A 27,299-nucleotide genomic window follows, 5' to 3' on the forward strand; every position below is an offset into this window, starting at 1 on the left:
ACGGCTCTCGGATGGGAGCCGACTCTTATCGTTCACTTAAAAGAGCCGGCTCTTTGAACCGACTCGTTCAATACCGACACATCACATCACTGCGCGTTTTTCTCGGTCATTATTGTAGTTTGTGCTTTTTTATATGTTTGACTTTTACCCTCAACCTGAATTAAAAAACATCAATATCACTCACACACTTCTTTTGTTCCACTTTGTCTTATTTTGAAGGTGACATCGTTTATTTTCAATTAAACGCAAACGTTTTATCATTTTTGGCACATCTGCGTTGCCGTAGAGGCGGAAGTAGCGTTTCACGTCAGGGCCCCGGCGTGACTTTCACCGGGTTGTCAGAGTCAGGGTTGTGTAAAGAAGGAGGAATACGACCACCCTGTGCTCCACCGAGCAGTTGTCAAAATGAGAGTACTAACAGCGGGTCTGTCTTTGGCTAAAACGCACCTTTTGGCACCAGGAAGCGTCACTCTTAAAAAGGTAACATTATATATATTTATAATATTAGGGCTCTGTAGTTGAACTGATTTGACATCCCCACGCTGCTCTGCCAGCAGCTCTTTGCATTGCACAATCGGTAAACAGAGTTTTTGAGTATTGATCTTACTCTTGTTTCATCTCACACAGGTGCTCCTCAACAGCTGTCGGACATGCTCCTCTGGCTTCTTCCCCAACGAGAGGATCCGCAACATCGGGATCTCAGCTCACATCGACTCTGGGAAGACCACCCTGACCGAGCGAGTCCTCTTCTACACCGGCAAGATAGCAGCGATCCACGAGGTAGGGTCTCTGGGACTGGTTATATGTCTGTGCATTAATAAGATCAGATAAGATAAGATATTCCTTTATTAGTCCCGCAGTGGGGAGATGTGCAGTGTACAGCAGCAAAGGGGATAGTGCAAAAAACAACATGCATCAGCTAACACTGTAAAACAAAATATGAAGCATTTAAATAGAAGGAAGTATAAAAATAGGAGCAGTATATACAGTATTGACAATAAACAGACTATTAACAAAATTGCACAAGTGGAAAATGATATTGCAAAGTCAGAAAAAATGAATGAATGAATAAATGAATATCAGGTTATTGTCAGTGTTTAGGTGTGTAAATGGTCTACTGGGAGCAGTGCTGGTTGTAGAGTCTGACAGTTGCTTGTTGCTGTCAGGTGAAGTTTCACAGGTGTACAGTTTTGCATTCATGGGCTGTTTTCCCCTCCTCTGCGGTGTGCAGGTGAAGGGGAAGGACGGTGTTGGAGCCACTATGGACTCTATGGAGCTGGAGAGACAGAGAGGCATCACCATCCAGTCAGCTGCTACATACACTGTGTGGAAGGATCACAACATCAACATCATTGACACACCAGGTACTAAAAGTTGCACTTGATGTGGGACAAAAAAATGCTGATATGACCCCCTGTTTGTGGTCATTTGTTTACACATACCAATAGGTAATAATGCAGGACCTTTCTTTACAGGCTACTCCAGTGGTTTAGTAAAGTTTGGGGACTTACGAGTGATGAATGGTCAAAATCTGAGCAGCAGAGAGGCTGAGATTCTCTGACTTTTAGTCCCTAGTATGGATCAAGCCCCACAAGCATTGGCTCAGACATTTCCCATGATGCAACTTGATTGTCTTTTTATTAGACCCTACCTGCCTGGTAAATGTCCATGTCCTTCAAACCAAATGCCCCCCAGTTTGTAATGCAGGCTCTCTGGTACAAATTTGTAGTATAGCCCAAGCCAAGACAACGCTGATAAGCAATTTGGTACATTTCTCAGAGTTATCTATGTATATACAGTATATATTTACAAAATACATAGACTAAGTGAAAACAGCTATCTGATCCAATGTATCATAGTGTTTTAATGCTAATTTACTGTAGGACAATGTAATGTAGGATGCAAGAAAAGAAAAGTTTGATATTCGCAGCTTTGTGGTGTGTGACTCGTGGTTATTTGTTTGGGAAATTTGCAATTGTGGCGTGGAAGTATTACAATGTTTAATTGGACCAGAGCTGCTTCAATTTCACAGATATTTTATTTTAGCAAGTAATTGTACTTTAATGGAGGAAAAACAAAAAGATGCAAATTTCAAATATTTTCACTAAAAATAACTCTTTTAAAAGACAACATCACTAGATGTTTACAGAGAATTTCAAACTGATTTGTTTCTAAATCATAAAGAAGATCCTACAAAATTTAGTAACGACAAAGGAAAAAGCAGATGATCATGTCTTTTCTTCACTGACTGTGCATTTGATGTCAGTGGGAACCACATTTGTCCAAGTTGTAATGGAAAGCCGTCAACATTTCTATGTTGCAATGAATGCACAAGTTACTCAGGTAAAAGTGTAATCACTGATTAAAACGTCCCTGTTTTTGACCTTTTCTCTCTACTCATTTTCTCTGTTTAATAATGGCAGAAAACCCACAGAAACACTTTGAAATGCTACACAAAGTATAAGAAAAGAAAATGTTGCTCAAAGGCAAAAACAGATGTAAATATACGTAGTTTTATATGTGCTTTTGATGAAGGTCATTGTGCTTCCCTGGACACAAACAGATTGTGCTATTGTGGTTTAAGTGATGTAATTATTTCATCTGGACCGCGCAGGTTCTAGCCACCATGTCAGCGAGGGTCGGCCCTGCTGAAGTGTCCAAAATGACGAATCTTTACCAGCTCCAGGACTGTACCTCACAAGTCTAAAGTATTGTTTACAGTTTTTCCGTGTTGTTTCTCCAGGTCACGTGGACTTCACCATCGAAGTGGAGCGAGCGCTGCGCGTGCTGGACGGAGCCGTGCTGGTCCTGTGTGCGGTGGGGGGAGTCCAGTGTCAGACCTTGACAGTGAACAGACAGATGAAGCGCTACACCGTCCCCTTCCTCACCTTCATCAACAAGCTGGACCGCATGGGCGCCAACCCCAGCCGAGCCCTGCAGCAGATGAGGTACAATACACACTCACGGTGTACACAACAAGTACATACCAGAGTGCTCCTGATCAGATACACATAGAGCCATCACAATACGTTACTTAATATCTCAGTAGGGATAATGTCACATAGATGATATTTTATTTAAAAAATATGGTCTAATCATTAGTCATATGAGTAGAAATCCCACATCAGATTGCAATATAGATTGAAATCAATATATCTTCCAGCTCTATTTACATGATAATGTGTTTAAATGTTACTTCTACATGCATCCAGTATGCCTTTCCTGAATTTTTGCTAATTTATTAGTTTTAAATAAACCAAACAATGAATGTGGATGCAACACAAATTAGAAAGGAGCTGTGTTTTTATAGTGCGCACAGTAACAAGCTGAAGCTCAATGCATCTCCTTTAGGCTGACGTGAAATCATAGTTCCACAAACAAGGTTGTAATCAGCTGTGGTTTTCCTTCCTCTATTTTGGTTCTCACTTCAGACTTTTTCTTTGCCTTCCTCAGAACCAAACTGAACCACAACGCAGCCTTCGTGAGCATCCCCATGGGCCTGGAGGGGAACATGCGCGGCATCATCGACCTTGTACAGGAGCGGAGCATGTATTTTGAAGGACCTTATGGGTGAGGGACTCACTTCCCTTGTGGCAGCTTGACCATGCAGAGATCCGTTTCTGTTATTGTGTCAATTGGTTATTTTTGTCTGAACTGTATTTTAGCAGCAATAATAGTTTTTACCACATATGAGACTGATTGACGACAGTAGAATTATAAGACCTGCAGGTAGTCGTGATCAAAAAATCATCAAATTCAGCATCTGTCAGATTACAAAGGTTCATTTCTATCCCTGTTTTATAACTTCTGAGATTCTGTTCTGATTCAGTTTCTTCTTCCCCACAGTCAAACTATCCGCTACGATGAGATCCCGGCAGATTTCCGTGCTGAGGCTGCTGACCGGAGGCAGGAGCTGGTGGAGTGTGTGGCTAACGCTGATGAAACCCTGGGAGAAATGTTCCTGGAGGAAAAGATTCCAACCAACGCCGACCTGAAGGTTTGTGTCAAGGCCTTCAATGTTTCAGAAAAAGTGCTTGTTTTTTTATATTAATCTCTCTCTGTACAGAGTAGCACCTCACTTCCTGTCAAACTATGACTCATAGTTGAGTCATCATTAGTTGTCAACTAACTTTTTTCTTCCCTACTATTATAAGATGTTGGCGTTGCGCAGACATTGCACTTTTTTGTTAACAGATAGTCCATTTTGTTTATTGTTTTGGTCGTGTGGTTTTGTTTTATTTATTTAGAATATTTTTTCACCTTCCAAGTTCTTTGCTCTTTGAAAGGGTGTCATTGCATTATTGTGCTATTATATTATCATAACAGTGGCCCTAACGGTCTTAAAATGACAATAACATCGTTTATCGCAATAATTTCTGGGTCATTATATCGTCTAACAAAAGTAGTTATGCTGACAGGCCTAAACATGCTCACAATGAGAATGCTAACATGCTGATATTTAGCATGTATAATATTTACCATGTTTACCATCTTAGTTTTGAGAGTTAGTATGCCAACATTAGCAAATTAGCCAAAATAAACCAAAAAATGATAAATATTTTGTTTTACTTTACAACTTATCCTGAGGGGGGACATGAATCTGTGTACTACAGTTCATGGCAATCCATCCAATAGTTGTTGAGATGTATCACTCAAAGCCACAAATATCAACCTCATGGTGGTGCTAGAGGAAAAATCAGGAGATCCCCAAATTCGTTAGGATTCATCATCTGGGAATATATGTACCAAAATTCATGGCAATCCACCCAGTAGTAGTCAAGACATTTCATTAACAAACAAAAATGTCAACCAATGAAAGCTGACATGGCAATCCATCCAGTAGTTTCTGAGATATTTTAGTCTGGATCAAAGCCGTGCTAATAAAAATAAGGCATCTTTGAGATCTAATTATAGGCCAGTCTTCCTTCAAAACATGACATTGTCTTTTTATTTCAACTCAACAAACAAGACCATGACAACAAAAGAATAAAAACAGTCTCTTGTCACTTGACTGTCTTCCAGGCTGCAATCCGCAGGGCCACCGTGCAGCGTCTCTTCACTCCTGTGTTGGTGGGCACAGCGTTGAAGAACAAGGGCGTCCAGCCTCTACTAGACGCTGTCCTGGATTACCTGCCGACCCCCACTGAAGTCAAAAACTATGCTATCCTCAATGACGAGTGAGTACGGACCCGGGTCTGTCTATAATATCTTTCATGAGAATGTTTATGCACTAATGTCAGTGTGTTTTTCACTGTGTTAGAGAGGCCAGTGAGACATCGAAGATTCAAATGGACCCGGCAAGAGACTCCACACACCCGTATGTTGGTCTGGCTTTCAAACTGGAGGTAAGACACTATACTTTATCTTTCATTTCTTTTATCTTTCTGCAGTTTTTTACTTAACGGAAACGTCTTAATCTGTAATGCTTTGTTGTTTCCTGTGGCTTTTCTCGTTATCAGGCGGGGAAGTTCGGCCAGCTGACATACGTGCGGGTGTACCAGGGCTGTCTGAAGAAGGGGGAATACATCTACAACACACGCACGAGCAAGAAAGTCAGAGTTCAGAGGCTGGTGCGCCTCCACGCTGACCAGTTGGAGGTGAGAACGAACAGGCGTACGTCAGCAGGCTGTAAGAGGTCACAGTTTTCCATCTGCAGTTTTGCAGTTTAAAACAACAGAGGAGCGTGACTGGTCAAAGTGGTTAGGTTCCTCTTTTGGCACCAGTCAAGTGTGTAGATAACAACCACATCCCCTGTGACAACAGAGTATCCTGTTTCCATCTTTTCTTGCATCAAAACAAGACACAAAACTGTTTAATATTCAGTCCTGTGTTTCAGTAAATAGTAAAACTTTTGAATCAGTCCTGAAAATTAACATCTTGTCCTCTTATTTCCTTTGTTTTCTTTCTATCCATGCTGTTTTCAGGATGTGGATGAGGTTTATGCCGGAGATATTTGTGCTCTGTTTGGGATCGACTGTGCCAGCGGAGACACTTTTACATCCAGGACCAGCGCTAACCTCTCCATGGTGAGTCACTTTTTTTAGAAATTCTTCTTCTTTACTCCAAGATGTAGGGAGAATCTTGTGCTCATTTGTTATCATTTTGTTCCACAGGAGTCTATTCATGTCCCAGAGCCTGTCATTTCCATGTCAATGAAGCCAACCAACAAGGTAAAGAATACAATAATTTACCCATACATTCTGTCTATAGAGTCTAAATCGCATCTATTAACTCTTCTCTGCTCTTGTTATCCTGCTTCCGACACCAGAACGACCTGGATAAGTTCTCCAAAGGTATTAACCGTTTCACCAGGGAAGACCCGACGTTCAGGGTGCATTATGACACCGAGAGCAAAGAAACCATCATCTCAGGCATGGGCGAGCTGCATCTGGAAATCTACTCCCAGGTACCAGAGGATGTTCTGCATGTTTAATAAATGATATTTAGTCTGTGATGCTTTGATGGGACATGTTTCTTTCTTTTACTGATGATGCTTTATAACTAGTTTATTTTGATTTGTGGCAGTTTGGAGATGGGCTGGGCGATCATTCATAATTTGTCATCTTTCAATGGAATCATATCGCGATGAAATCATATATCGAGATTTCGTGATACACAATTACGTCACCTAAATTGACGTCAACTCAAATTTCTCATAAAATCTGATTAACTTGCACTAAAGTTTTGAACTAAATGAGAAAACACTCAATACTTTTCTTTTGTCAAGTATTTATTTCACGGTATACAAAACCATGTGGTTGTTTCATGTAGACTATTTATTTATTGAATTACCAGAAAACATGCTGTATCGTGATATATATATATATATATATATATATATGTTATCGAGATATGAAATGACTTACAGTGTATCGGGATAGAAGATTTTGGCCATATCACCCAGCCCTAGTTTGGAGCTTTCAGGTGTAACTAATAATGAGTGCTGTGGTAAGTTTTTGCAAATATGACACCGTTTTAAGAACTCTTTTCTCTCCATTGTCTCTTTCTATGAAGATGTAGGTGATTAACTAATAGAAAGAGACAAAACCAAATGCTGATGAGCTTCAGTGTTTTTGGAGTGAGCTTTCTAAACTTTAGGAAATCAGTTTTTCCTTAATGTTTGAATGAATTGTCCCTTTTAAATCTGGTATATCAGACCAGTGTTTCTGTTGGTTTATTCTTGTTTTGGTTTGTGGTTTCAGAGGATGGAGAGGGAATACAACTGTGCCTGTGTGATGGGAAAACCCAAAGTGGCTTTCAGAGAGACGATCAACAGCCCTGTACAGTAAGATCTCCTGACTCTCTCACACAAACACACACACACACACACACACACAAACTGAGGCAGTAGTATGTATAAACAGTTTATTTTGACTAAAATACAATAGCAACCAAAAGTACTACAAACGTAGCACAATGTAAGGATATCATCATTAGATATGAAGGCTTTTTACTTGCAGCATGTGTGCTCTGATATTTGAATACAAGACGGGAGCATCAACATGTTGTTTTGGATGTTATAGCAGTGTGATCACGGATGTCAGCAGTTTAGTTTGTGCTTGGAGGTTTTTCACATTCATGGCAGTGAGGCAGCTGCTTCATCTGCAGCACTTTAACTCCCTCTGGAGGAGACCAGGTGAACAGCAGCTTCCAGTGAATGATGTCCTGCAAAAATAACAGATTGTCAGATTAACACAATATATCAGGTAGTAAAACTTCTCATAATAGTGCATATTTAGCATGAGAGTAAGTGTTCTTCTCAACTAACTGGTACCAGACCAGCTTAATGTAAAATGCCACTAGTGATGAAGTTATTAGCTGCTTTATTATTCTGATTTATCAAGGAAATATAGTTTACAACGTAACAGTTTACAGCTTTACAAATGGTGTAATTTAGTTTTCTTAGCAGATTCAAATCATTGTAAAATGTTTTTTTTTTCTTTAGTTACATATTAGTCTGAATAATAAATGCTAAGACAAAGTTTTGGACGTACAATAACTTGTGGTAGCCATCTAGTTATTCAGTCATTTTATAGATTAATAGATACATTTAAAAATGTGTTTAGGGTGATGATGAAAGCAATGTTGATATTATAATTTTCAATTATATTAAAGTTAATAATAATAATAGGTGGTTACCTGGGAGACCATCTCATGCAGCAGTACGTGACAATCAAACTTCAGCTGGTCGTTCTCAGTCGCCTGCAGCAGACGAGGGAGAAATAAAGCCAAATGATAGAAACCAAGAGTCCAAAACAAATGCTACATCCTCGGTTGGTGTGCAGCCTCCTTTCTGCTGAATACCTCACATCATGGCAGAATACTTGGTCTTTCTTTAATGCAAAAACTGCCTCGTATGCCTGAAGGAGGTCTATAAACGAAAACTTGTGACTGCAATAAATAGATTGTGTTTAATATTTCTAATCTCTCTCTACTTATCAATCGGGGATTAATGAGCAGATAAAACAAACCTACCAGCTGCGTGATGTTGGCCACCTGAGCCATGTTGTACAGAGTGTTTTCAGTGGATTCATTCAGCATGACGAAGCTGGAGGCCACGATGCCGAGGTGCCAGAGAGGCTTCTGGTCAGGCTCAATGTGGCCGTAGCTGTCTGTTGGTCACAACGTCAGTGTGTTACGAAGGACGTTAATGTATGCATGGTGCTTGATTCTACCCCATATATACTTATCATATAAACATATACTGTGTGTGCTCATAATGTACAGGAGATTACACCATCAGGGGTCAAAAGGTCAGCCATTTATGTTGTGTAATTGTTGAGAGGAAAAACCACAAATACTAAAAGTGATGCTGCAATTTTCAAACTGTCGATGTTGTGCAATATGTGACTTAGTGCGTCGATTAGCAGCAACAGCATGCAGAGTTTGTTTTCTTGTACGTACCAGGTAGATTTTGTGCCGACTGCAGGCTTTGGTTCATCTTGTACTGTTGATACAAGGCCTCTTCTTGAGCTGTAGTGTCGATTTTAAGGAGCTCCTCACACGAGACTTGGACCTGAGGTGGTCCTCCCTTCGGAAACAAAACCTCTGCAGAGCATGTCTCTGTAGTCTGGTTTTAAAAAAGAGGACGGTGGATTAAAAAGAAGCAAATAGAGGAAAGGTAGATTTGATAAGACAGACGTGGTGGGGAGTACACAGAGCAGAGGCGTAGTCCAGGTGTTACCATGGCAGTCAGGGTTGCACCACACTGCCTCCTTTTATCTGCTGTTTAGTTAAATGTAGTCGAACCTGCTCACTCGAGAGCCAGAGATTATTTACTTTAAACATTAACACATGCCTAAGCTTTTCTTAAAACATCTTTCCATAAGCACGATGTGAATGCAATGCCATTAACTCTTGAAATATTGAGGGTGCTCGCAGCCAGTTAAACATAGATTATGTCTTTCCCTATTTGAGAAGTTTTTCACAGAAAAATGAGCACTAAAGTAAATCTCGCAGAGCAGGGTGGTCAAAGCTTTTCAATGATCTGATTCAGGAACAGAATTTGTCATTAGATATGTCGTTTTTAATCTATTTTGGGGTATTTTTGGGTTTATTTTCTGTTGATTATGGAGCACTGTCCCTGTAAAACCCAAAAATATCAAACAAATTCAGAAATGAACCCAAATCTAGAGGCACATTTGTGAAAACTACCCGATATGTTAATGAATCTACTCTAAACTGAACAACTCATGGCTCTATCTAACCCATGTGTAAGCCCAGTGTGATAAATAATCATAAATCATATCTTACATTGCTGATGATCTCCTGCACTGAGACCTCCAGCTGATACTTTCTTCCAGCGTCTGCCACATCCTAAAAGACAAGTCAGAAACAACCACAGTTGATAGAAGTTTGCACTTCACTGTAAACTAAAACGTTTACAGTTAAAGTTCAGCTGACCTCTGCGTTTCCGCTGTGCACGTTGTGCAGTCCGAACAGCCTGTACGGAGAGCCGTAGCGGGTGCTGAGGTAGTGTTGGACCACTTTGGCTGCCCTCCTAGCCGGGTAGTGATTTGGGTTCAGCTCTCCAGTCGCCATCACATCCTCCTCAGCTTCGTTGTCCACTAATACGTCCTGTTGTTTTTCCAGAGAAAAGGAAAGTACAGACAGTGAGAGAGGGAATCATGAAAAGACAGGATTCAAACAGAAGCTGCTGTAATGAACAGGGATGGGCGTCTAACCCCTGAAGGACTTTGACCCTCAGGTGTCAGCAGGGTGGAGCTTTTTGTCACGGGTTGGTTTGACTCCAGATAAGAAAAGCTTCAGACAGTGAGTAAAGTGGAAAGAAAGTAAAATAAGTCTAAGAAAAAGTACAGGGTGAAGAGGTGTACAGCTGAAAAAGAGTTAAATAAAGGAGTCTGATCTTGCCTTTACCTGCTGCTCTGCCTGTTACTTTGACAGGTGGAAATTTGTATCTGTCCGCTGCTCCTCATGCAAGTGGAAACATTTACTTCCCACTTCCTCTGAAACCAGAGCTCTTTGAGGACTGCCCCCTTTTTAAAGAGACAGAGCTCTTTTCTGTTGTTTCCTCTCCTTCCTATTGAATCAGCTTTACCTAACAGGCAATGCAAGCAAATGTGGTTCAGTCAGATTTGTTGCTGCAGCTATGCAGCATTTTCCCCCTCCAAATTTACCGTCCCTCTCATTTCTCTTTATCCATCCACGGCCTTTCCCCTGTCTCGTCGCTGATTGGCTGGAATAGTGTTGTGTGGCTGCACCTTTAAATTATGAAGGGAATTTCTAAATTTCAGTGATAGGTGAGCGAGACATTTAATGCATTTTGGTTGGACACACCAAAGTGTGTTTTTTAAAAGCCAACACTGATGATATCTGATATTTTTCACCCATATTGGCCAACACCACGAACTGTAGTCTAATTACAAATAGATGATAGATATAGATAGATAGCATGTAACGTTTTATTTAAGAACAACATGATGCACGATTTCTTCCGATGCTAACTCGACAGTTGTGTTAAGTGACACACTCCTAGAGAAAGATAGCAACGGTCTGCTATAAAGAAATAACAGACCGTAGAACGCTGTGATTGACCAATCACAATCGAGTATTCAACAAAGCTGTGTAATAAAATATAATCTCACTTGGGTGCCAACAGCAACACAGGCAGTGTGGCATCCATTACCCATAGAGTAGTATACAGATGCTTAAAGGGAGTGGACGCTGTTTGACGGATGGTTCCACTTTGTCACGCCGCTTCAAAACGTGGCTAATTTGTCCTGTTTTTCTGCAGGTTTGAATTCACTCACAAGAAGCAGAGCGGCGGCTCTGGACAGTACGGTAAAGTTATCGGAGTCCTTGAGCCCCTTGAGCCAGAGCATCACACCAAGCTGGAGTTTGAAGACCAGACTGTTGGCACCAACGTCCCGAAGCAGTTTGTACCAGCTGTTGAAAAGGTTCCTAACTTTAAAGTAGTCTCAGTGAAAGAACAGCCACATGGATGTGAAGTAGCTTAAAAGATAACACTTGAACACTCAGTGAAAGTCATGCACTTGATTTGTCTTTTTGTTTCTTCCCATCATGCTGCAGGGCTTCAGGGAGGCCTGTGAGAAGGGACCCCTGAGCGGGCACAAGATCTCAGGAGTCCGGTTCATCCTGGAAGACGGAGCGAATCACATGGTGGACTCCAACGAGCTCTCCTTCATCCGTGCAGGAGAGGGTGCTCTAAAACAGGGTGAGGGTTACGTTACGATCTGTTGATCTGATCATCCCATTCCGTTTTAACTTCACCTCTGTTGTTGTCAGTGTACATTAACGCTGGTTTCAATACGCTCCCCTCAGCTATGGAAAAGGCCAACGCGGTCATCCTGGAGCCGATCATGTCTGTGGAAATCGTAGCGCCTCAGGAGTTTCAGGGAACAGTCATTGCCGGTGTGAACCGCCGCCACGGTGTCATCTCAGGACAGGACGGAGCCGAGGGATACTTCACTCTGTACGCCGATGTGAGTCCAGTTTGTAAATTATTCACATACAGCATGCATCGGCAGTCTTTTAGGTTACAGCATTCGTTCTCTCATCCGTCACCATCATTTGAATTTGACTAATTTCCGCTTGTTTCTCCCAACAGGTTCCACTAAACGACATGTTCGGCTACTCCACAGAACTACGCTCTTGTACTGAAGTAAGTTAAACCTCAATGTCGTAGTCCATATGTGTAGTCCATTAAAGTCCAGATCAGGTAGTCTAATAATACTCTAACCCTGTTTAAAATCACATTTAGTTTCCCTAATAGAGAACTAATACTTTGTGATAGATGAATATTGTATTTGCATATTTGCTTAGCACTGTACTTTACTGCCTTGGATGTTCACTTGTAGCGTCTGTCGTAGGGCTGTGTATTGGCAAGAATCTGGCGATAAGATACGTATCATGATACAGTGGTTACGATTCAATACATTGCGATATATTGCGATCATGTAAGCAAGGCGATATATTGCCTATATATATATTTTAAATCTAATTTCAGGAAAACTGTCGTAGTAAAAAGAACACTCCGCCAAAAGCATAAAATCTGAGTAAAAAAAGTTGAAATTTGTATGCAATCAGAACAGTGGGATTTATCACAGTCCCTGTAACATCCAACATCATAGCACTACCTTGAGAGGGCACATACACATATCTTTGCAAATTAAATAAAGTATTAAAAGAGTTAATCTTTGCAAAACTATTAATTAAAAATCAATTACACTTTTTGAAAATTTAAATAGTACCACAAAGCATAATATCGCGATACTCAATATTTTCTTTTCTTACACCCCCCAGTCTGTTGAGGAGAAAATTGATTGTAAATAAAAATATAGATTACATTTTTTTTTTACCTGGGAAAAAAAGAAATCCAGGAATTTCCTGTGTTTTTCCAGCCTTGAGCAATATCTGCCCTCTTCTTCTTTTGGCACAATCACTACAGAAGCATAATACATTATCATTTCAACAACTAACACCCTCCATCTATTGTTTATCCAGGGAAAGGGGGAGTACACCATGGAGTACAGCAGATACCAGCCCTGCCTGCCGGCCTCACAAGAGGACCTCATCCACAAATACTTGGAGGCAACAGGACAGCTGCCTGCAGCTAAGAGGAACAAGTGGAAGAACTGAAAACTGTCAGCTCTACTCAACTGTACACTAACTGGACTTTGGCCACCGTCCCTCATCTTTACACACATTTTGGCCCATCGACAACCGTGACTCGACAATACAGTTTTAATTTGTGGAGCCATGAAAAGCTTTGACATTCTGCTTCAAGTTATTTTTCCGCCCTAAGGTTTGACCCCTGTGGAAAACATATTTATTACCTGGATTTGAGCCCCATTTGACATGGTTACTAAGGAAAGCTCAGTGTTTTGACACAAGCTTATAATGGCTTTTGTACTATGTACAGAATGGTCCTGATGTAACAATGACTGCAACAACAAAAAATATATATATACATTTTTTTAAAGTTTAGTTCTGTGCAAATCATTTATGTCTACCTTCTTGATTCTTAGAAACCCACATTGTACTTGTACAGTAGCGTTCTGTGTGGCAATTTGTAGATATTTTTCATGAACAATTCACTTGATTAGCTAGAAAACACCAGAGAAACACGATTACACACAGTTCTTTCTCACCTGTCCATCGATCTCTGTTTCCTCCGCCGTCTCTGGTACGCTGTTGGGATGATCCGTCGTGTCCACTGAGTCAGCTCCAGGTTTGATCATCACACAGGGGCTCCCAGTTACCCCAGTTAACACAGCCAGAATAACGATGATCCTCATTATAGTGAGCTGTAACACACAGATGCTAGAGAAAAGGAGGGAAAAACACTTCTGTGAAAGAGCAGAGCAGGAAAGGAAATGACCCTCCTGTTAGTGTGGAGTTATGTAACGGAGGAGGAGGGAGCAGAAAGAAGAGACTGTCCAGATCTCTCTGTCTTCCTGGCACAATCTGTTTATTTTCTTAACTAAACAAACTGCTCCACTTTATCAGGTTCTGTTCTTCGTACGCACTCGTTGCAACTCACTTGAGCTGTCAGCCCCTGAATGTTTCCTCACAAGAAGAACTGATTAGTTTAGGAACAGTTATCCCATTAGAGCAGCTGTGGTTGATATGGGAGCCTGATGGGTTGCAGCGTCGCCTGGTCCACAGTGTGCCAGATGAAATGTAGCAGGACGGACGTTCACTGAGCCAAATTAAACACGTCCTGGCAATTGAAACGCAAAATCTACGTAGTTTAAGATTTAAGATTATAAAGGAGTGTTATGAAAACATCAAGAGGACGGCTAGAAAACTCCTCACAACCCAACAGAATATTCTCACAGGAAATGCTACCACTTTCTCAGTATATTAGTAATTTCTTAGATTGTTTATAGATGGTGGACCACAGACTGAGATAAAAAAAGGAGTTTATTTTGCTCTGCTGTATCAATATTAATGTGTTTTGGTTGAAAAGCCTCAATCAGATTCTGTGAATGATAAATTTAGTTTTTATAAAAGAGGAGAATTAAGAGCGGAATGATATTCAATGTGTGGGATATTCCTTCATGTTATTTAAAGCACTATCAGACTCTGATCTTGGAACATAAACCTTGAACTCACAGTCATTGTTTTGACTTCTAGATTATAGATTCTTGTTTTTTCTTAATTTAAATAAATGAGATAATTGCTTTTGCTGACCGTTTTTGAATCACCAAAATAGTTTCGACGGAGAGAAAGTTCAAAGGTCAGGAAAACTTTAATGACACTAATTGTGTTCTACAAAATGAAAACGGACAAATGATCAACATCAAAACAGACATACTGAACAGACAGGACTTTCATCACGTTTTCTGCTTGTTAATTATTGCAGGCTGAATCTCTTAAAGGTACAGTGTGTAAGATTTGGCGGCCTTTAGGGATGTGGTTACAGATTGCAACCAACTGAGTACCCCTCCGCTCACTCCTCCCTTTCAAGACTGCGGTAACGTGAGCTGCCGAGTGCAAAACCGTGTTAACGACGTTCGCCTCACTCAGAGGACATCCTTGCCGTAATAAAACTACTTAAGGAATAACGGAAGTCAGACGGCAGCTGGCGGTACTACGGTTTTGCACTCTGCAGCTCACGTTAGCTACCGCAGTTTCACAAGCATGCTGGAGAACTACGGTGGCCTTCAGGTAATGTAAAAACACAAAAAGCTCTTCCTATAGCCAGTGTTTGGTTTGTCTGTTCTGGGCTACTGTAGAAACATGGCGGTTGGCGGAGCAACATAGTGGACTCCATGAAGAGGACCCGCTCCCCTTCAGAACAGTTGTATTAGATTGTACAGGTGCATCTAATAATGTGGCCACTGAGAACTAGAACATGTTTACACGCTTTAATGTAAAAAACAAAAAAACAAAAGAAACCCTGAAAAGCCCAGTCTGCTCTGATTGGTCAGCTGGCCTACTCTGTTGTAATTGGTCAACCAAACTAAACTCTTCAAAGCTTTGCTTGAGGGCGTGCCAAACTAGCTGCTAGGCAGGTATTATACAAATGTGTTACTTGGTGACATCACCACGTTACAAAATAAAAGGCGGGACTTCAAGTGAGGCGTTTCAGGCAGTTCAGCAGCAGTGTTTCTGTGGGGGAGAGTGACTCCCTTTGGAGTGGGCTTTGTAACTTTTCAGACCTTTTACATGCACAAAAAAACGATATAACACACTAAAGGAAAGGGAAAAAGCACAAAAGCATAATAGGTCCTCTTTAAGACACAGAGCACATCTCAGTCAACTTGCTCTTCTTCCTCCTCTTCTTCACAAGAGGCACCTGATGGAACGCTGCTGTACTTTGATCGTCATGTCCACTTGAATCTTGATTCTGCTGTCTTTCGCATTCGTGATTGTTATTATTTCCCAGCTGCGCCTCCCGGGGCAGATTGTCAATGAGCTCGTAGAGGGTGAAGATGCTGAAGCAGATTTGGTCGTAGGCTGTTTTGGTGCCGCACTCAAACAGGCAGGCGAAGGCCACAGCAGGCGGTGAACCAGGCGAGGGGGGTAGCTCCAGATAGGCGAGGTCAGAGTATGCGCTGGGGCCCTCGTATATCACCCAGGGGCCGCGCCAGCTGTCTGGATCACGGGGAAACAGGCTGAGGAACACGCCCAGGTCCTTGCGTGCGGTGATCCATGTTGGATGGGAGTAGACTACCCAGGTGGGGGCGAGGAAATCTGGATGATTGGGTGTCACAGGGTTAGTGGGAACAGAGGTGGTAATGTCTGAGTTGCAGGACGTCCAGTGTCTGGAGTGACGTATAGGTTGATGTAAGTGATTGTCAAGAGAATGACGTAAATGCAACGGGGCAGGAAATCCCACAACGCTACCATGGCAACCATTTCGAGGCTCCACCAGCCGCTGCACCAGCTGGCCCTCCTGAAACACCGCTCCATCATCCAGACTGAGGGCCTGCACCCTGTACCCGAGAGGGCTGCGTGCATTACAGTACAGCACATTAGTCCCGTCCTCTTGATCCACCGACACCATCTGACACTCCACGCTCTCCGGCACGGGCACCGCCTCCCCAAAACGCCAGGTCCGCCCGTGGGTATCACTGTGGAAGCAGAAGGCGCGGGGAGTGGTCTGGCAGAGCTGTCCGAAGCACTCTTTGCACTCGATGTGGTACGCGTAGGCGGGAATCAGCAGTCGGCCCGACTTCAGCTGGATGCCGTGGCCCGGGCCGAGAGCAAAGGTGGCCCATTCTGCAGGGAGAGAGGAGGAAGTGGCGTGTTCAGATGATACACATGAATGATACTGATCATCTCAATAGTAAAATGGCATCAGTTTAGTACTAATTAATCTTTAAATAAATCCTTATTTAAAGATGAATCCTTTTAAAGGATAGGTTCACATTTTATTATGTCCATCTTAAAACATTGAAACAGATTTTGGTGACTGTAGTTATTCCCCTGTCTCTTACATTGAGATGAAGTTAGGAAGGGACGTTTTCCCGGTCAGGACAGAGAGTATGGACAATCACAGCGTCTTAAATCTGTTTCAGTGTATATAATGAGCATGTGAGTATTGTTTTGAGACTTGAAAAAAGGTGAAACTATCCTTTAACAGGTTTAGTTTGTCTTATTAAAGGGAAAAGGTACCCTACATAGCCTCCATACATATAAATGTGTCAATACAATTTTGCAATAGATTTAATGACATAGGCTAATTAAAATAATCTTAATTTTGTGTATTAGGCCTATTCTTTCGATTTAGCATTGCACTCCTTTAACATTGTCAGACTCCTGATGGACTTTTTTTTTTAACAAAAGGATCAAAATCGTCTTGTCTTTTTTTTATCCCACACATTCTTCTTCATCGTCAAAACGTGGTGCCTACATTACCCACAATGCAACGTGTGCACTGACAGTTCAGTCGGAGATGCAGGTGTGTTATAGTTGCAGCCAATGTAGCCTTGAGCGCCTATAGCCTCAAGCACAGATGAGGTGTGAGATACAGAAGTCTGGTAAGATCACTTCTTTCTAACCACACACAGATTTATTTATTTTATAATCTTCAGCACCAACCGATGCTGACTCAAGTGACATCACTTGAGGCAATTTATCAACCATCACACAGCTCCCCAAGGCCTGTAAACAGACTAATGTCTAAAATCAGAAAAGTTCCCTTTTAAAAAGAAAGTTTTCTGAGTTTGTAATAATCATAATAACACAATGGAAGTCTGTTTTAGTGTGGGCTTTCTCTTTATGGATCCCTGACCTTTGATAGTATCTCCTATGACCTTCTTGGTGAGGTCGGTGACAGGACTCCAGGTGTCTCCGTCATCAGTGCTAGAGATGTAGCAGAGACGGGTCACGTTCTTCCCCGTCACCAGCTGTCTGGCCTCCGAGGTGTGGCCGAGGACAGCGATGAAGAACAAGAACAGAGTGCCTGTGAACTCGTCGTACACCGGGCACGGGTTCATGGACCTGTGGCCTTGCAGGTAGGCAGTGCCTAGGACACGCATGTACTCCCACTGCAGCAAGGAAAGGAAGAAGGAAAGGAGGTTAGAAAGTACGAGTCTTCTACATTATACTGCATCTAAACAGATGTAGTAGAATGCCTGAGAAACAAGGTGGTTCAAGCAAAAAGACAACACAAAGCAAAGGTGTCTGTAGCATTTCTGTAGAGTTCACATATTTTCTCACTTGTCAAAATGATCTTAATTCAAGTTTTCTTGGTCATTTTGGTTTTATTTGCCCACGTTTTAAAATAACCATCTGAGATATTTGCCACATTCTGAAATTAACTTCCTCATTATTTGAGACTTCCCTCCTCTGTAATCTTTCTGACCTGATTGTGTCTTGGTATAATAAGCTAATATTTGTTCTATTATGAGCCATTAAAAAAGGCAGTTACTCTAATTGACCTGCTTTTCGTGTATTTGTTGGAGTACATTTAAGTCAGTAACTTGAATTTTGAGCTGTACATTTTGAAGGAACAACTTTCCATTTTTACTCAAGGACATTTTTAAACAAAATACAATAATAGCAGAGTACAGGTCTTCAGTCTACAGAGTTCAGACCCAACGACTAACACTGACCTCCACATAGTTCCTGTAGAAAGTCCCTTTCCTCATGACCAGCAGGTGAGCCAGAGAGTCGGACGGGCTGAGTCTCTCCTCGCAGAAGGCCAGGAAGCACCTGGAGCGGGACAGGTAGAGCAGCGCTGGGACTCTGTACGTCACTCCGTTGGACTCCTTTTGGAAAAGCACCGATCTGGCTGGGTAATGGGGCGACCTCATACTCTCTCCAGTTTGTGAATTCAAGGTAACTCCAAATCTTCTGAGATGCTAAACACAGAGAACACAGATAAACAAAAATATGTCTATTGTACAGGAAAGTAGATGTCTATATACAGGTCAAAGTTCAAACTGTTAAACTGTAAACAGAGTTACAAATAAGTGCAAGGGTGGATGGGAGTGCAAAGTTTATTTACACTAGGTGGTTTATGTACACTATATACACGTATACACATTTATGCACAGTAAATATAGACTGCTATACATTTGACAATAGATTTACATGTTATTGCACAATTTGTTTATCAAATTGTAATATGCATAATTTGTAAGCACTGTAGATGTTTTGGTATATAAGGTTTATTGCACAGGCATTAATTTCATGTCTAATTTAACTTTAATTTAAGAGATGTTGCATCAGAATTTGTTTAAAAACTAATTATAAACTTTCTTCCGCCTGCTACTGTTGCCCCTGTTCGAGGTGTTAAACATCACACTCAGTAGGATGGCTGTCATTTTCAGTTCTGCTTTACACGTGCAAGACTATTACATACATTTTAATTCAAGCAAAATGTCTTAAATATGAATCTAACTCTAAAATATGTCACTTACCTTTCTTCAGCCTTTACAACCGTTCCAGCAGATAACATAGAAAGAGAGAAAAAGCATCCTTGTCACAGGTGTCGTTATTGTACAACTAAATTTGTCCTGACACAACCTTCCTGTGTTATTGCATTATATACAAAGAAAGAAGAAGTATAGCTGCAATACATATTTCACGAGCAGAAAAAAGGTGAATGGCTGCAGGACTTACATTCAAAGTGCTCTGTGAGAACTGCTGCATCTCTGTGAGGATAATGCAGAATGTGTCAGCATTTGAATGTTGGGTTGACAGTGTTGTGTGTGTGTGTGTGTGTGTGTGTGTGTGGGGGGGGTGTGTGGGTCTGTGTGTGTATGTGTGTATGTGTGTATGTGTGTGTGTGTGTGGTTATGGGGGGGTTTTGAAAGCCATGGCCTCTCCTCTCTGTTCCCTATTCAGTGCTGCAGTATGCCATGCTGTTCACTGACCCAGAAATGGACCACACTCATCAGATCTACAGCTTTGGATGAATCAGCGGAGAGCAGCCATTGTGGAAATGAAGGCCCGCTGCACAATGATATGATGATCGGCCTCCTCTGTGTCCTGTCTGTGTGCTTTTTCTTTTTCATTTTATGCAGAATATGCCAGAAATAATGTGCTTTACAGTTTAGAAATCTATAAGCTCATGCATTTCCAAATCAATTTATGATTACTATTTCTATTTTATGGCTTCTGGAGGGCTCAGTGATATTAATATAGGGGATAATTTGCCCTGAGTTTTCCTTTCAGGCAACATTTTCCTGATTAAATGTTTTTTTAAATCAGAGATATAGGAAAGTAGATTAGATTAGGACAATGGTTGGTGTTAATGGTCTGCCATTTCTGACCAAAAAACATTTTTAGGCTGCCAAATAAATCCACCTGGCATGCTAAACACAGGGCATAAAAACCATGAGGTCAGGCATGATGTCATCAGTGAGCGACTAGACTCCACATGGCAGCTAACTGAAGTTTAGACTGCTCTTTGCTAAGGTAAGTCAGTTTAATTCTGCTGTTTTGACGTTATCAACAATATCACGACACTGTTATACATTATTTTCAATCAGCAGATGATCAACATCATGTTTATTATCGCAGCCAAACCTCTCTGAACAGGCAGGTAGATGTTAGCAGAGCTAGAGAGCCAGCTGGACTGTTTGTTTTCATCTGGTTTCACATCTGCAGTCTGTTTGCAGCAACTTCTCACTTCTACTGAGTGATCTACATATATCTATTTTATTATGTATGTTATGTTTACCTGCCTTTTTAAGTAGGCCCTAATATGAATGTAAACACTGATGCTATTTTGCACTCTTATTATAAGAAAGCTAAGAAAACATAGAAATAGTTTATCAGGTACACCAAAGACATTCAGGATGTTGTTTTGCAAGCTTTTAATTAATGCTAGTTTTAAAGTGTGTGGTTAACAGGTAACCATTATATTTAGAATCATCATTAATATTATTATTATTATTATTATTATTAATATTCCTTTTTTAATAATAACAATACCTTCTTATCTTGTGTTTTTGTCATGTTTGATCTTTGTCTATTTTTATTTTTTATTATATTTTTTGCCTTTTATTTTGAAGCACATTTAGACTATGCCTGTCTTATGAAATGTGATATATAAATAAACTTGACCTAGCTAAAAATAAACAGCCCTGCAATAAATCCTACCTGCATTATTATATAATATAATCACTTTAGGGCTGCAAGCAACCATAGATTATTTTCATTATCATGAATAATTGGCTGTATGTTTAGTCCATTAAAAATACCAGAAAAGAGTGTGTCCCCAGAGTGCACGTTGACACTTTCAAAATTGCTTAATTTGTTCAACCAACTGTCATAATAGAACATAATAAGTTAATGTTATCATTTAAGAAGCTGGAACCAGAACATTTTTGTTGTCTGAAAAACTAAACGCTTCTTTTCTTTAGTACTAAGTTTGGCATGCAACGTTGCCATCAGTGGTGTCAAAGCAATACCACAAACTAATCTTCTCCTTGTTAACTTCCATTTGGCAGGGTCAGCATGGCCAGGCAGTGGTCTGAGGGCCACTCCACATCCATCCTGTGTGTTGGGGCGTCTTCAGGCCCCGAGGGCCTCCTCGCTTCAGGCTCTGAGGGCGGAGAGATCACGGTGTGGAGCCAAGAGGGGACCATCATAGGCCGTCTCACTCTCCCTGGTGAAGAGGACATCACAGGCATTGTGTTTTCACCTGCAGCTCCGGGCCAGCTGTACGTCTCACATGGAGACGCAGTGAGTGTACTCGACCCCCGAAACCTGAAAGGCCCAGTGGAGGAGTTTCAGGGTGCAGGGGAAGAGGAGATCAATGCGTTGGCGCTAAACGAGACGGGTTCAGCCCTGGCGGTGGCTGATGACTCCGGTGCAGTCCGGGTACTGGAGCTTCCTGGGGGGAAAGTGTGCAGGACTCTTCGTAGACACACTAACATCTGCTCCTCGGTGGCTTTTCGGCCTCACAGGCCCAATAACCTGCTGTCTGCCGGACTCGACATGCAGGTAGGGAGAGGACCATTTTTACTTACGTCATGTACCAAGATGACATTTGACGACACTTCCTTCCTAATGCAGATTTGTTTTATTATGTCGCTTCAGGTGATGCTGTGGGGTCTGCAGAAGACACGTCCTCTTTGGACCCTCAACCTCCAGGATGTAGCAGAAGACGAAGGCGACCATCAGCAGCGTCCTGGTCAGCTTTTCAACCCACCGCTGGTCCACTGCGTTTCTGTGGCGAGCTGTGGGAACATTTTGGGTTGTGCAGCAGAGGACGGGCGGGTGCATCTGATGCGGATCGGCAGTGGCTCTAAACTGGAACAGCAGGGAGCAGTCAAGGCCCACAGTCAGGGGGCCTCACAAGCCCACTTTGTTAGTTTCCTCTCCCACCCTCACTGGCTCGTCACCGGGGGGAACGACGGCCGGGTCGCCCTGTGGGACCTCAGCAAGCACCCGGTGGTGACTCCGGAGGCAAAGGCCAAAACTGGAGTGACCGCAGCCCCACGCAGGAAGGGTAAGAGCAAGGCGAGGAGGAAAGAACAATCCCAGGATAAAGCAAAGACCCCACCGAAGGTTGAAGCAGAGAAAGAAGAAGTGGAGGATGATGTGGCAGCGAGTGCTGAGGAGGTGACGGAGAAGTCTGGGCCCAAACTGAGCTTCAGTCATGGGGACAAGGTGAACTGGTTGTGCCCTGCTGTGCTGAAAGGAGAACCCAGTGTGGTAGTCGCAGATCAGAGCGCCAGTCTGACGGTCTACCCTCTGTCTCCACTATAGATTCTCTTTACGCACTTTACGCATTCTTTCCTCTTTTGTTCTCATCGTAGCAGTATAATATTTTGACTTATTTTTAGTTTACACTCCTGTTTGATGCCGTTAGAACTGGCTGCATCATTATTTGGACTTCTGGTCTACATGGTGATTGTGATCTTGCTCTCCTTTTTAATAAAGCCTGAACTTGTGGGCAGAAACCAAACAACTAACTAACTGATGTTCCAGAAAGCACTCAACGGTGGAAGCTAGATCTTTACAGAAGCAGACAAACATCACAGAAATCTGTTTTATACAAGCTTTCACACAATATTCAACAAATTAAATGTGTAATTGTTTTTCGGGTCCCATTTAAGATTCCAGATTAACTCATTGAATACGGCTCATTTTGGGTTTTTTGTGCGTGCGTGTGGTCCTATAAAAAATGTCATCCTTTGAAATATATTAAGCAATATATGAAGTTTTGTGGACTGTAAAACTACCACATGATAGACAAAGGAATCTGCATGTTTAACAGTCTGTGGTGCTTTTGTAGAGTAAAAACATCTCGAGCCAAACCAGGTGCCAGACTAGAATGACGAAGCAGAGAATAAACTGAAAGCTGTTCCCAAGATGTGACATTTCAAACACACAGACTGAAGACATTTGAAGAAAGACATTTTGAAAGTTAATCTAAAGCAGCGCCTTGTGATCCGACACCCAGCTAACCCCCATGTAATGATGTGATGTACAATTAACATTTATTTCTGTGCGTGTTGATTAAATCATGTCTGCTGCTTATTAATCATTACAGGCTGGATCTCTTAAACACCACAGACTGTATCTTCTGCTAACATTTAAGAATTTGTGCTGTTTCTATTAATCTGCAGACTTCAAGCTTCAAAAACTTTATATTGTCTTTTTTTTTTACACAACACAAAATCTCAAATTCATACATTCATTGCAAATGCACTGTATTCATGCAACACTTTCAAACAAGTAAATTCTATTGCAAACAAGCAAAATACTTTTCTATAAGAATACCGGAAAAAAGGCACGAGGCTGACCGTCCAAGTTAATGAAGAAATCCAATTCACGTCCATCTGTTTCCACAAGGCCGCGTATAAATCAGACTAGCTGAGATATATCCTAATTGCAGCAACAGCAAATATCGTAGTCAACCAAAATTCTTTAAACTATATATTTTCCAAACAAGCCAAATAAAACGCTTTAAGGTGGATCTTCACAGTAAGAGTTACGCTGAATAAGCACACGATCATTTCTCAGCACTGCGGAGCGACCTGATAAACTGCTACATTATTTTCAGTCTTTTTTGATTCAATCTGTCTCAAAAGTTCTTCCACCTTTTAATGTAATTACGTTTTGCGGTGACAGCCAGCACAATCTTCCACTGAGATGTCCTCCCTCCTTTGATTACCGAGGCGACGGTGGACGTTGATCCGAGGTCTGTGCCCGAGTCAATATTCTGCACTGATGATATTGAGTTGTTGACTTTACAATTTAGCCAGGCTCTTCTCCAGGCTCTCAATGTCTGCATCCCCGTCTTCGCCCTTGCTGCCGCGGGCGCTGCACTCCAGGAACTCCACCTTCAGGGGCAGCTGGCTGAACTCAAAGTCCTTGCCTTTTTTCCCCAGATACACGCTGCCGCCCACAGAGCCGTCCTGAGCGCTCAGGGCCGCAGAGCGCGTCACTCGCAAGGTGTTCCTACGAGAAACGAGACCGGGTGAACGTTATACATCAAACCAAAGGCTGAGAAGGGGTCAAATGTGAATTGCAGGGTTGGTGGTTTAATCTCCAGCTCTACTGTCCTTGAGCAAGAATTCCAGTTGCCAGTGCCTGACTACCAAAAACTTTACAACCATACACATATGAGGAACGTTACATTTATGACACAACAGTTAATATCAACAATTAGACAGGAGGATATTATTATAATAGAGAACTATAAATTTGACTGAAATTTACCAAAAATAAAGATGTAATAGGAGTCAGCCACAGTAAAAACAAACGGCCAAAAAATACTTACAATTCCTTTTCCAGCTGCTGCTGAATCAGTTTAGCTGATTTTGCCATGGTGATATCTGTAAAACACAGACCAGTAAATGACGCTTCCATATAACAATAATAATAATAAATCAAGAACAGGTAAAGTGTAGATAACTGGTTATTTTTCACTGCGAAAGGTTTGTTGAACCTTGTTTGTTGCATGCCACCAGGAGAGCTGGGGCATTCCTGGAGATCACTGTGTCCGTCAACAAGATGTAGAGGAACTCTGCCACGTCTCTCACCTCCTTCTGGAAAATAGCGCCGTCCACGACAAACACAATCGCTCTGAAAGAGAGGGATGATGAGAAAGATGTGATCAAGAAGTGAGTCAATCAGGTCACTGGTAAATGTACGTCACTCATAAGACTAATGTCACTCCTACAAGCTGTCTCTTTTCTCACCTGGCTGCAGATTTGAACTTCTCCAGGTACTGAGAGCGAAGACTGTCATGTCCTGGCAGGTCAATCAGAGTCCAGGAGCTGCCCTGTATACAGGAGGGAGAGGGGACACCTGTAAACCGTGATGATCATCATGAAAGTGTGGCAGGTGACACAGACCGCGAAAGGGGAGGGGCAACCATGAGGGAGGGTTGCCGATATAGTTCTACCTGCAGGAGGAACTTTGATTGTGGCATTGATTCAGGCCGGCATGTTGCAGGCAGGGAAACGAGAGAGCAGGAACAATGGACCTGTTTCCCTGCTGCGTTGGAGGCGGCTGGTAGCCAGTAGGAAAGTAGATCGACGTACCAGAGCATCAGTCGGCCATTAGCTGCTCTTGCCGTGGGACTGTTTTTGGTTTGCGTTTGTTTTGCTTTAGGGTTTATTTGCTGTCTAGTCCGCCCTGGCAAGTGAGCCGGTAGCGGGCAAAAAGATATGGGTATAGCCTTTGGGGCGGACAAGTTTCTTTTCTTTATTTTTGATGTTTGTTTTGTTCGTCAATCTGCCTGCTTCCCCATAGTATATAACCTCACTCAGGTCGAATCCCAGTCAGACAGCCAGGGCAGGCTTAAAGTGTGGTGTGGTTTCAAATTGTTTGCAGTGAAATCAATCACGTGTGACGTATAAATGTGTGAATTCACTTAGTGTATAAACGCCTTGATTTGCAGTGTATACCAGTGTGTAATTCAGCCCTGCCCTGTTAGTATAGCTTGGGTTTAAACAGTGAGTATAGCTTACAGTGGGGGGATATGAATTGTAAAGTTAAATTTCTGTAATTAAAACTTCTTCTCTTTTAAGTTACTCTCTGATTGTCATTCCTTAGCCAGCACTTGTGGTGGGTGTTACAAAAGGATGATGCCTGATGATGATAAACTGTCTTTTACTCATGGATTTGATCTTGGTCTCTGTCTGTGGATGTGTGTGATTTTGTTGTCTGCTCTGTTGACCTGTTTTTATTCTGTCTATGTCTGTAAAGCACTTTGGTCAGCTCATGTTGTTTTAAATGTGCTATAGAAATAGATTTGACTTGACTTACCCTGTCGTTTTTGGCTTTGTATGGAGCACTGCTGTCAGTGATGGAGGTCTGTGTCCGCTTGAACTTTCCTGACAACAGCTGTGAAAACATGAGAAGCACAAGAGATTAGCACCATGCATCAGAGTCTGTCATCAGCTGAGCATCCTGTGACCAGACAACGTGGCGATGGAGAGGCCACGTTCTGGGTTGCCTCAACTCACCCGGCTGAAAAGGAGGGTTTTCCCAGCGTCGCACAGTCCGACCAGCAGCACAGAACTGCGGACAGTTTTACTGGAGAGGAAATACTTCAGAAACACTGAGAAACAGAGAGCAGAGAGGCAGGTCACTAACTTATTCAACACTCCATGTTGTGTACTAACCAAAGACACTCAATGGAGTTGAATTACTTCAGTGGGAAATACGGATAAACTGTGCAACTGGCAGATGTTTGCTTTAGCTTAGCAGTTAGCTTAGCAGTTAGCTTCCAAGCTTGCTAATTAAATGGCTTTTTTGAAGCACACGTTTCTTAATAACTTAACTTTAGACATTACATATGCAATATCTTAAGTAGTATAAAAATAAAGTATTAAGTATTAAATATAATGTAGTATCTAAAATATATAATATCTATAATGTTAGCATGCTAAGCTAATGTTAGCATGCTAAGCTAATGTTGTCATGCTAAGCTAATGTTAGCATCTCACCACAGGTGATGACAACCACCGCCAGAGCGACGATCAGTCCGATCAGGAGGACGGGGTCTTGGTCTTCCAGCTGCTGTCTCAGAGACTCAATGAAGGGTTCAAACGGGTTTTCTGTCACTTCTGCTGCTTGTTTCTCCTCCATGTTGCCTCCACCGGTGCTCTCTGCCTCCATCTGTCCCTCAGGCTGCTCTGAAAGTGGGACACGTCTCCTTCCTCTGCGGCCTGTAGTGAGGCTGGAGGCTCAGCAGGGGGCGCTGCCTGACTGACTACCTGCTGCTGGAGTTATAGATGTATTACCACAGTGGTAATGAACTGGTGGAGGACCAGTCAGGAGGTCCACAACAAAACCAAACACAACAAAATAATTTTACTTTTAAATATGGAGGGATTTCCTCCAGCAGAATATAAAAAGCTAAGGGTCAGGAGTGACAAAAATGAAAATAC

General features: G+C 42.0%; 5 protein-coding genes across 7 annotated transcripts; 2 read left to right on the forward strand and 3 right to left on the reverse strand.

The window, feature by feature from the left end:
* Window positions 1–141: 141 nt before the first annotated feature.
* Window positions 142–13,462, forward strand: gfm1 (G elongation factor, mitochondrial 1). The gene is made up of 18 exons (XM_074642191.1): window positions 142–480; window positions 628–780; window positions 1,232–1,364; window positions 2,744–2,948; window positions 3,454–3,570; window positions 3,847–3,997; window positions 5,023–5,177; window positions 5,261–5,345; window positions 5,460–5,597; window positions 5,925–6,026; window positions 6,114–6,170; window positions 6,269–6,406; window positions 7,203–7,285; window positions 11,255–11,417; window positions 11,551–11,695; window positions 11,803–11,963; window positions 12,089–12,142; window positions 12,985–13,462. Exons 1-18 carry the CDS (start codon window positions 406–408, stop codon window positions 13,117–13,119), a joined length of 2,250 nt encoding a protein of 749 aa, XP_074498292.1. The 5' UTR covers window positions 142–405; the 3' UTR covers window positions 13,120–13,462.
* Window positions 7,536–13,778, reverse strand: lxn (latexin). Of its 3 annotated transcripts, none has more exons than XM_074642207.1 (7): window positions 13,632–13,778; window positions 9,904–10,077; window positions 9,754–9,816; window positions 8,905–9,070; window positions 8,476–8,612; window positions 8,140–8,202; window positions 7,536–7,665 (listed from the first exon to the last, which is right to left on the reverse strand). In XM_074642207.1, exons 1-7 carry the CDS (start codon window positions 13,776–13,778, stop codon window positions 7,549–7,551), a joined length of 867 nt encoding a protein of 288 aa, XP_074498308.1. In that variant the 3' UTR covers window positions 7,536–7,548. The 3 variants fall into 3 exon arrangements, with proteins under 3 accessions (XP_074498308.1, XP_074498309.1, XP_074498310.1); XM_074642208.1 differs by lacking the exon at window positions 13,632–13,778 and adding an exon at window positions 10,378–10,536; XM_074642209.1 differs by lacking the exon at window positions 13,632–13,778 and adding an exon at window positions 10,372–10,524.
* A 920-nt stretch (window positions 13,779–14,698) lies between these two features.
* Window positions 14,699–19,653, reverse strand: neu4 (sialidase 4). The gene is made up of 4 exons (XM_074642194.1): window positions 19,359–19,653; window positions 18,549–18,797; window positions 17,726–17,981; window positions 14,699–16,710 (listed from the first exon to the last, which is right to left on the reverse strand). The coding sequence occupies exons 2-4, from the start codon at window positions 18,747–18,749 to the stop codon at window positions 15,722–15,724; spliced, it is 1,446 nt and encodes a 481-aa protein (XP_074498295.1). The 5' UTR covers window positions 18,750–18,797; window positions 19,359–19,653; the 3' UTR covers window positions 14,699–15,721.
* A 570-nt stretch (window positions 19,654–20,223) lies between these two features.
* Window positions 20,224–22,825, forward strand: wdr53 (WD repeat domain 53). Its single transcript, XM_074642167.1, has 3 exons — window positions 20,224–20,358; window positions 21,396–21,891; window positions 21,988–22,825. The coding sequence occupies exons 2-3, from the start codon at window positions 21,403–21,405 to the stop codon at window positions 22,657–22,659; spliced, it is 1,161 nt and encodes a 386-aa protein (XP_074498268.1). The 5' UTR covers window positions 20,224–20,358; window positions 21,396–21,402; the 3' UTR covers window positions 22,660–22,825.
* A 161-nt stretch (window positions 22,826–22,986) lies between these two features.
* On the reverse strand, window positions 22,987–27,099 carry srprb (SRP receptor subunit beta). The gene is made up of 7 exons (XM_074642168.1): window positions 26,856–27,099; window positions 26,373–26,467; window positions 26,173–26,250; window positions 25,101–25,183; window positions 24,848–24,984; window positions 24,680–24,734; window positions 22,987–24,357 (listed from the first exon to the last, which is right to left on the reverse strand). The coding sequence occupies exons 1-7, from the start codon at window positions 27,025–27,027 to the stop codon at window positions 24,147–24,149; spliced, it is 831 nt and encodes a 276-aa protein (XP_074498269.1). The 5' UTR covers window positions 27,028–27,099; the 3' UTR covers window positions 22,987–24,146.
* Window positions 27,100–27,299: the final 200 nt, after the last annotated feature.

The sequence above is a fragment of the Sebastes fasciatus genome, chromosome 7, assembly GCF_043250625.1.
Source record: "Sebastes fasciatus isolate fSebFas1 chromosome 7, fSebFas1.pri, whole genome shotgun sequence".
Lineage (NCBI taxonomy): Eukaryota > Metazoa > Chordata > Actinopteri > Perciformes > Sebastidae > Sebastes > Sebastes fasciatus.

Bases quoted from the DNA above. Each gene is read 5' to 3' on its own strand.
- gfm1 (XM_074642191.1), top strand. From the start codon at position 406: ATGAGAGTACTAACAGCGGGTCTGTCTTTGGCTAAAACGCACCTTTTG. The intron at 781-1,231 runs GTAGGGTCTCTG...TGCGGTGTGCAG, and splicing joins AGATAGCAGCGATCCACGAG to GTGAAGGGGAAGGACGGTGT. The intron at 3,998-5,022 runs GTTTGTGTCAAG...ACTGTCTTCCAG, and splicing joins CAACCAACGCCGACCTGAAG to GCTGCAATCCGCAGGGCCAC.
- lxn (XM_074642207.1), bottom strand. From the start codon at position 13,778: ATGAGGATCATCGTTATTCTGGCTGTGTTAACTGGGGTAACTGGGAGC. The intron at 9,071-9,753 runs GTAAGATATGAT...TTTTAAAACCAG, and splicing joins TGCAGGAGATCATCAGCAAT to ACTACAGAGACATGCTCTGC. The intron at 8,203-8,475 runs GTAGGTTTGTTT...CGTCTGCTGCAG, and splicing joins TGGCCAACATCACGCAGCTG to GCGACTGAGAACGACCAGCT.
- neu4 (XM_074642194.1), bottom strand. From the start codon at position 18,749: ATGAGGTCGCCCCATTACCCAGCCAGATCGGTGCTTTTCCAAAAGGAG. The intron at 17,982-18,548 runs GTCAGTGTTAGT...TCCTTGCTGCAG, and splicing joins TCTACAGGAACTATGTGGAG to TGGGAGTACATGCGTGTCCT. The intron at 16,711-17,725 runs GTCAGGGATCCA...CTCTCCCTGCAG, and splicing joins CATAGGAGATACTATCAAAG to AATGGGCCACCTTTGCTCTC.
- wdr53 (XM_074642167.1), top strand. From the start codon at position 21,403: ATGGCCAGGCAGTGGTCTGAGGGCCACTCCACATCCATCCTGTGTGTT. The intron at 21,892-21,987 runs GTAGGGAGAGGA...ATGTCGCTTCAG, and splicing joins CTGCCGGACTCGACATGCAG to GTGATGCTGTGGGGTCTGCA.
- srprb (XM_074642168.1), bottom strand. From the start codon at position 27,027: ATGGAGGCAGAGAGCACCGGTGGAGGCAACATGGAGGAGAAACAAGCA. The intron at 24,735-24,847 runs GTTCAACAAACC...TGTGTTTTACAG, and splicing joins GGTGGCATGCAACAAACAAG to ATATCACCATGGCAAAATCA. The intron at 24,358-24,679 runs GTAAGTATTTTT...CGTTTCTCGTAG, and splicing joins CAGCAGCTGGAAAAGGAATT to GAACACCTTGCGAGTGACGC.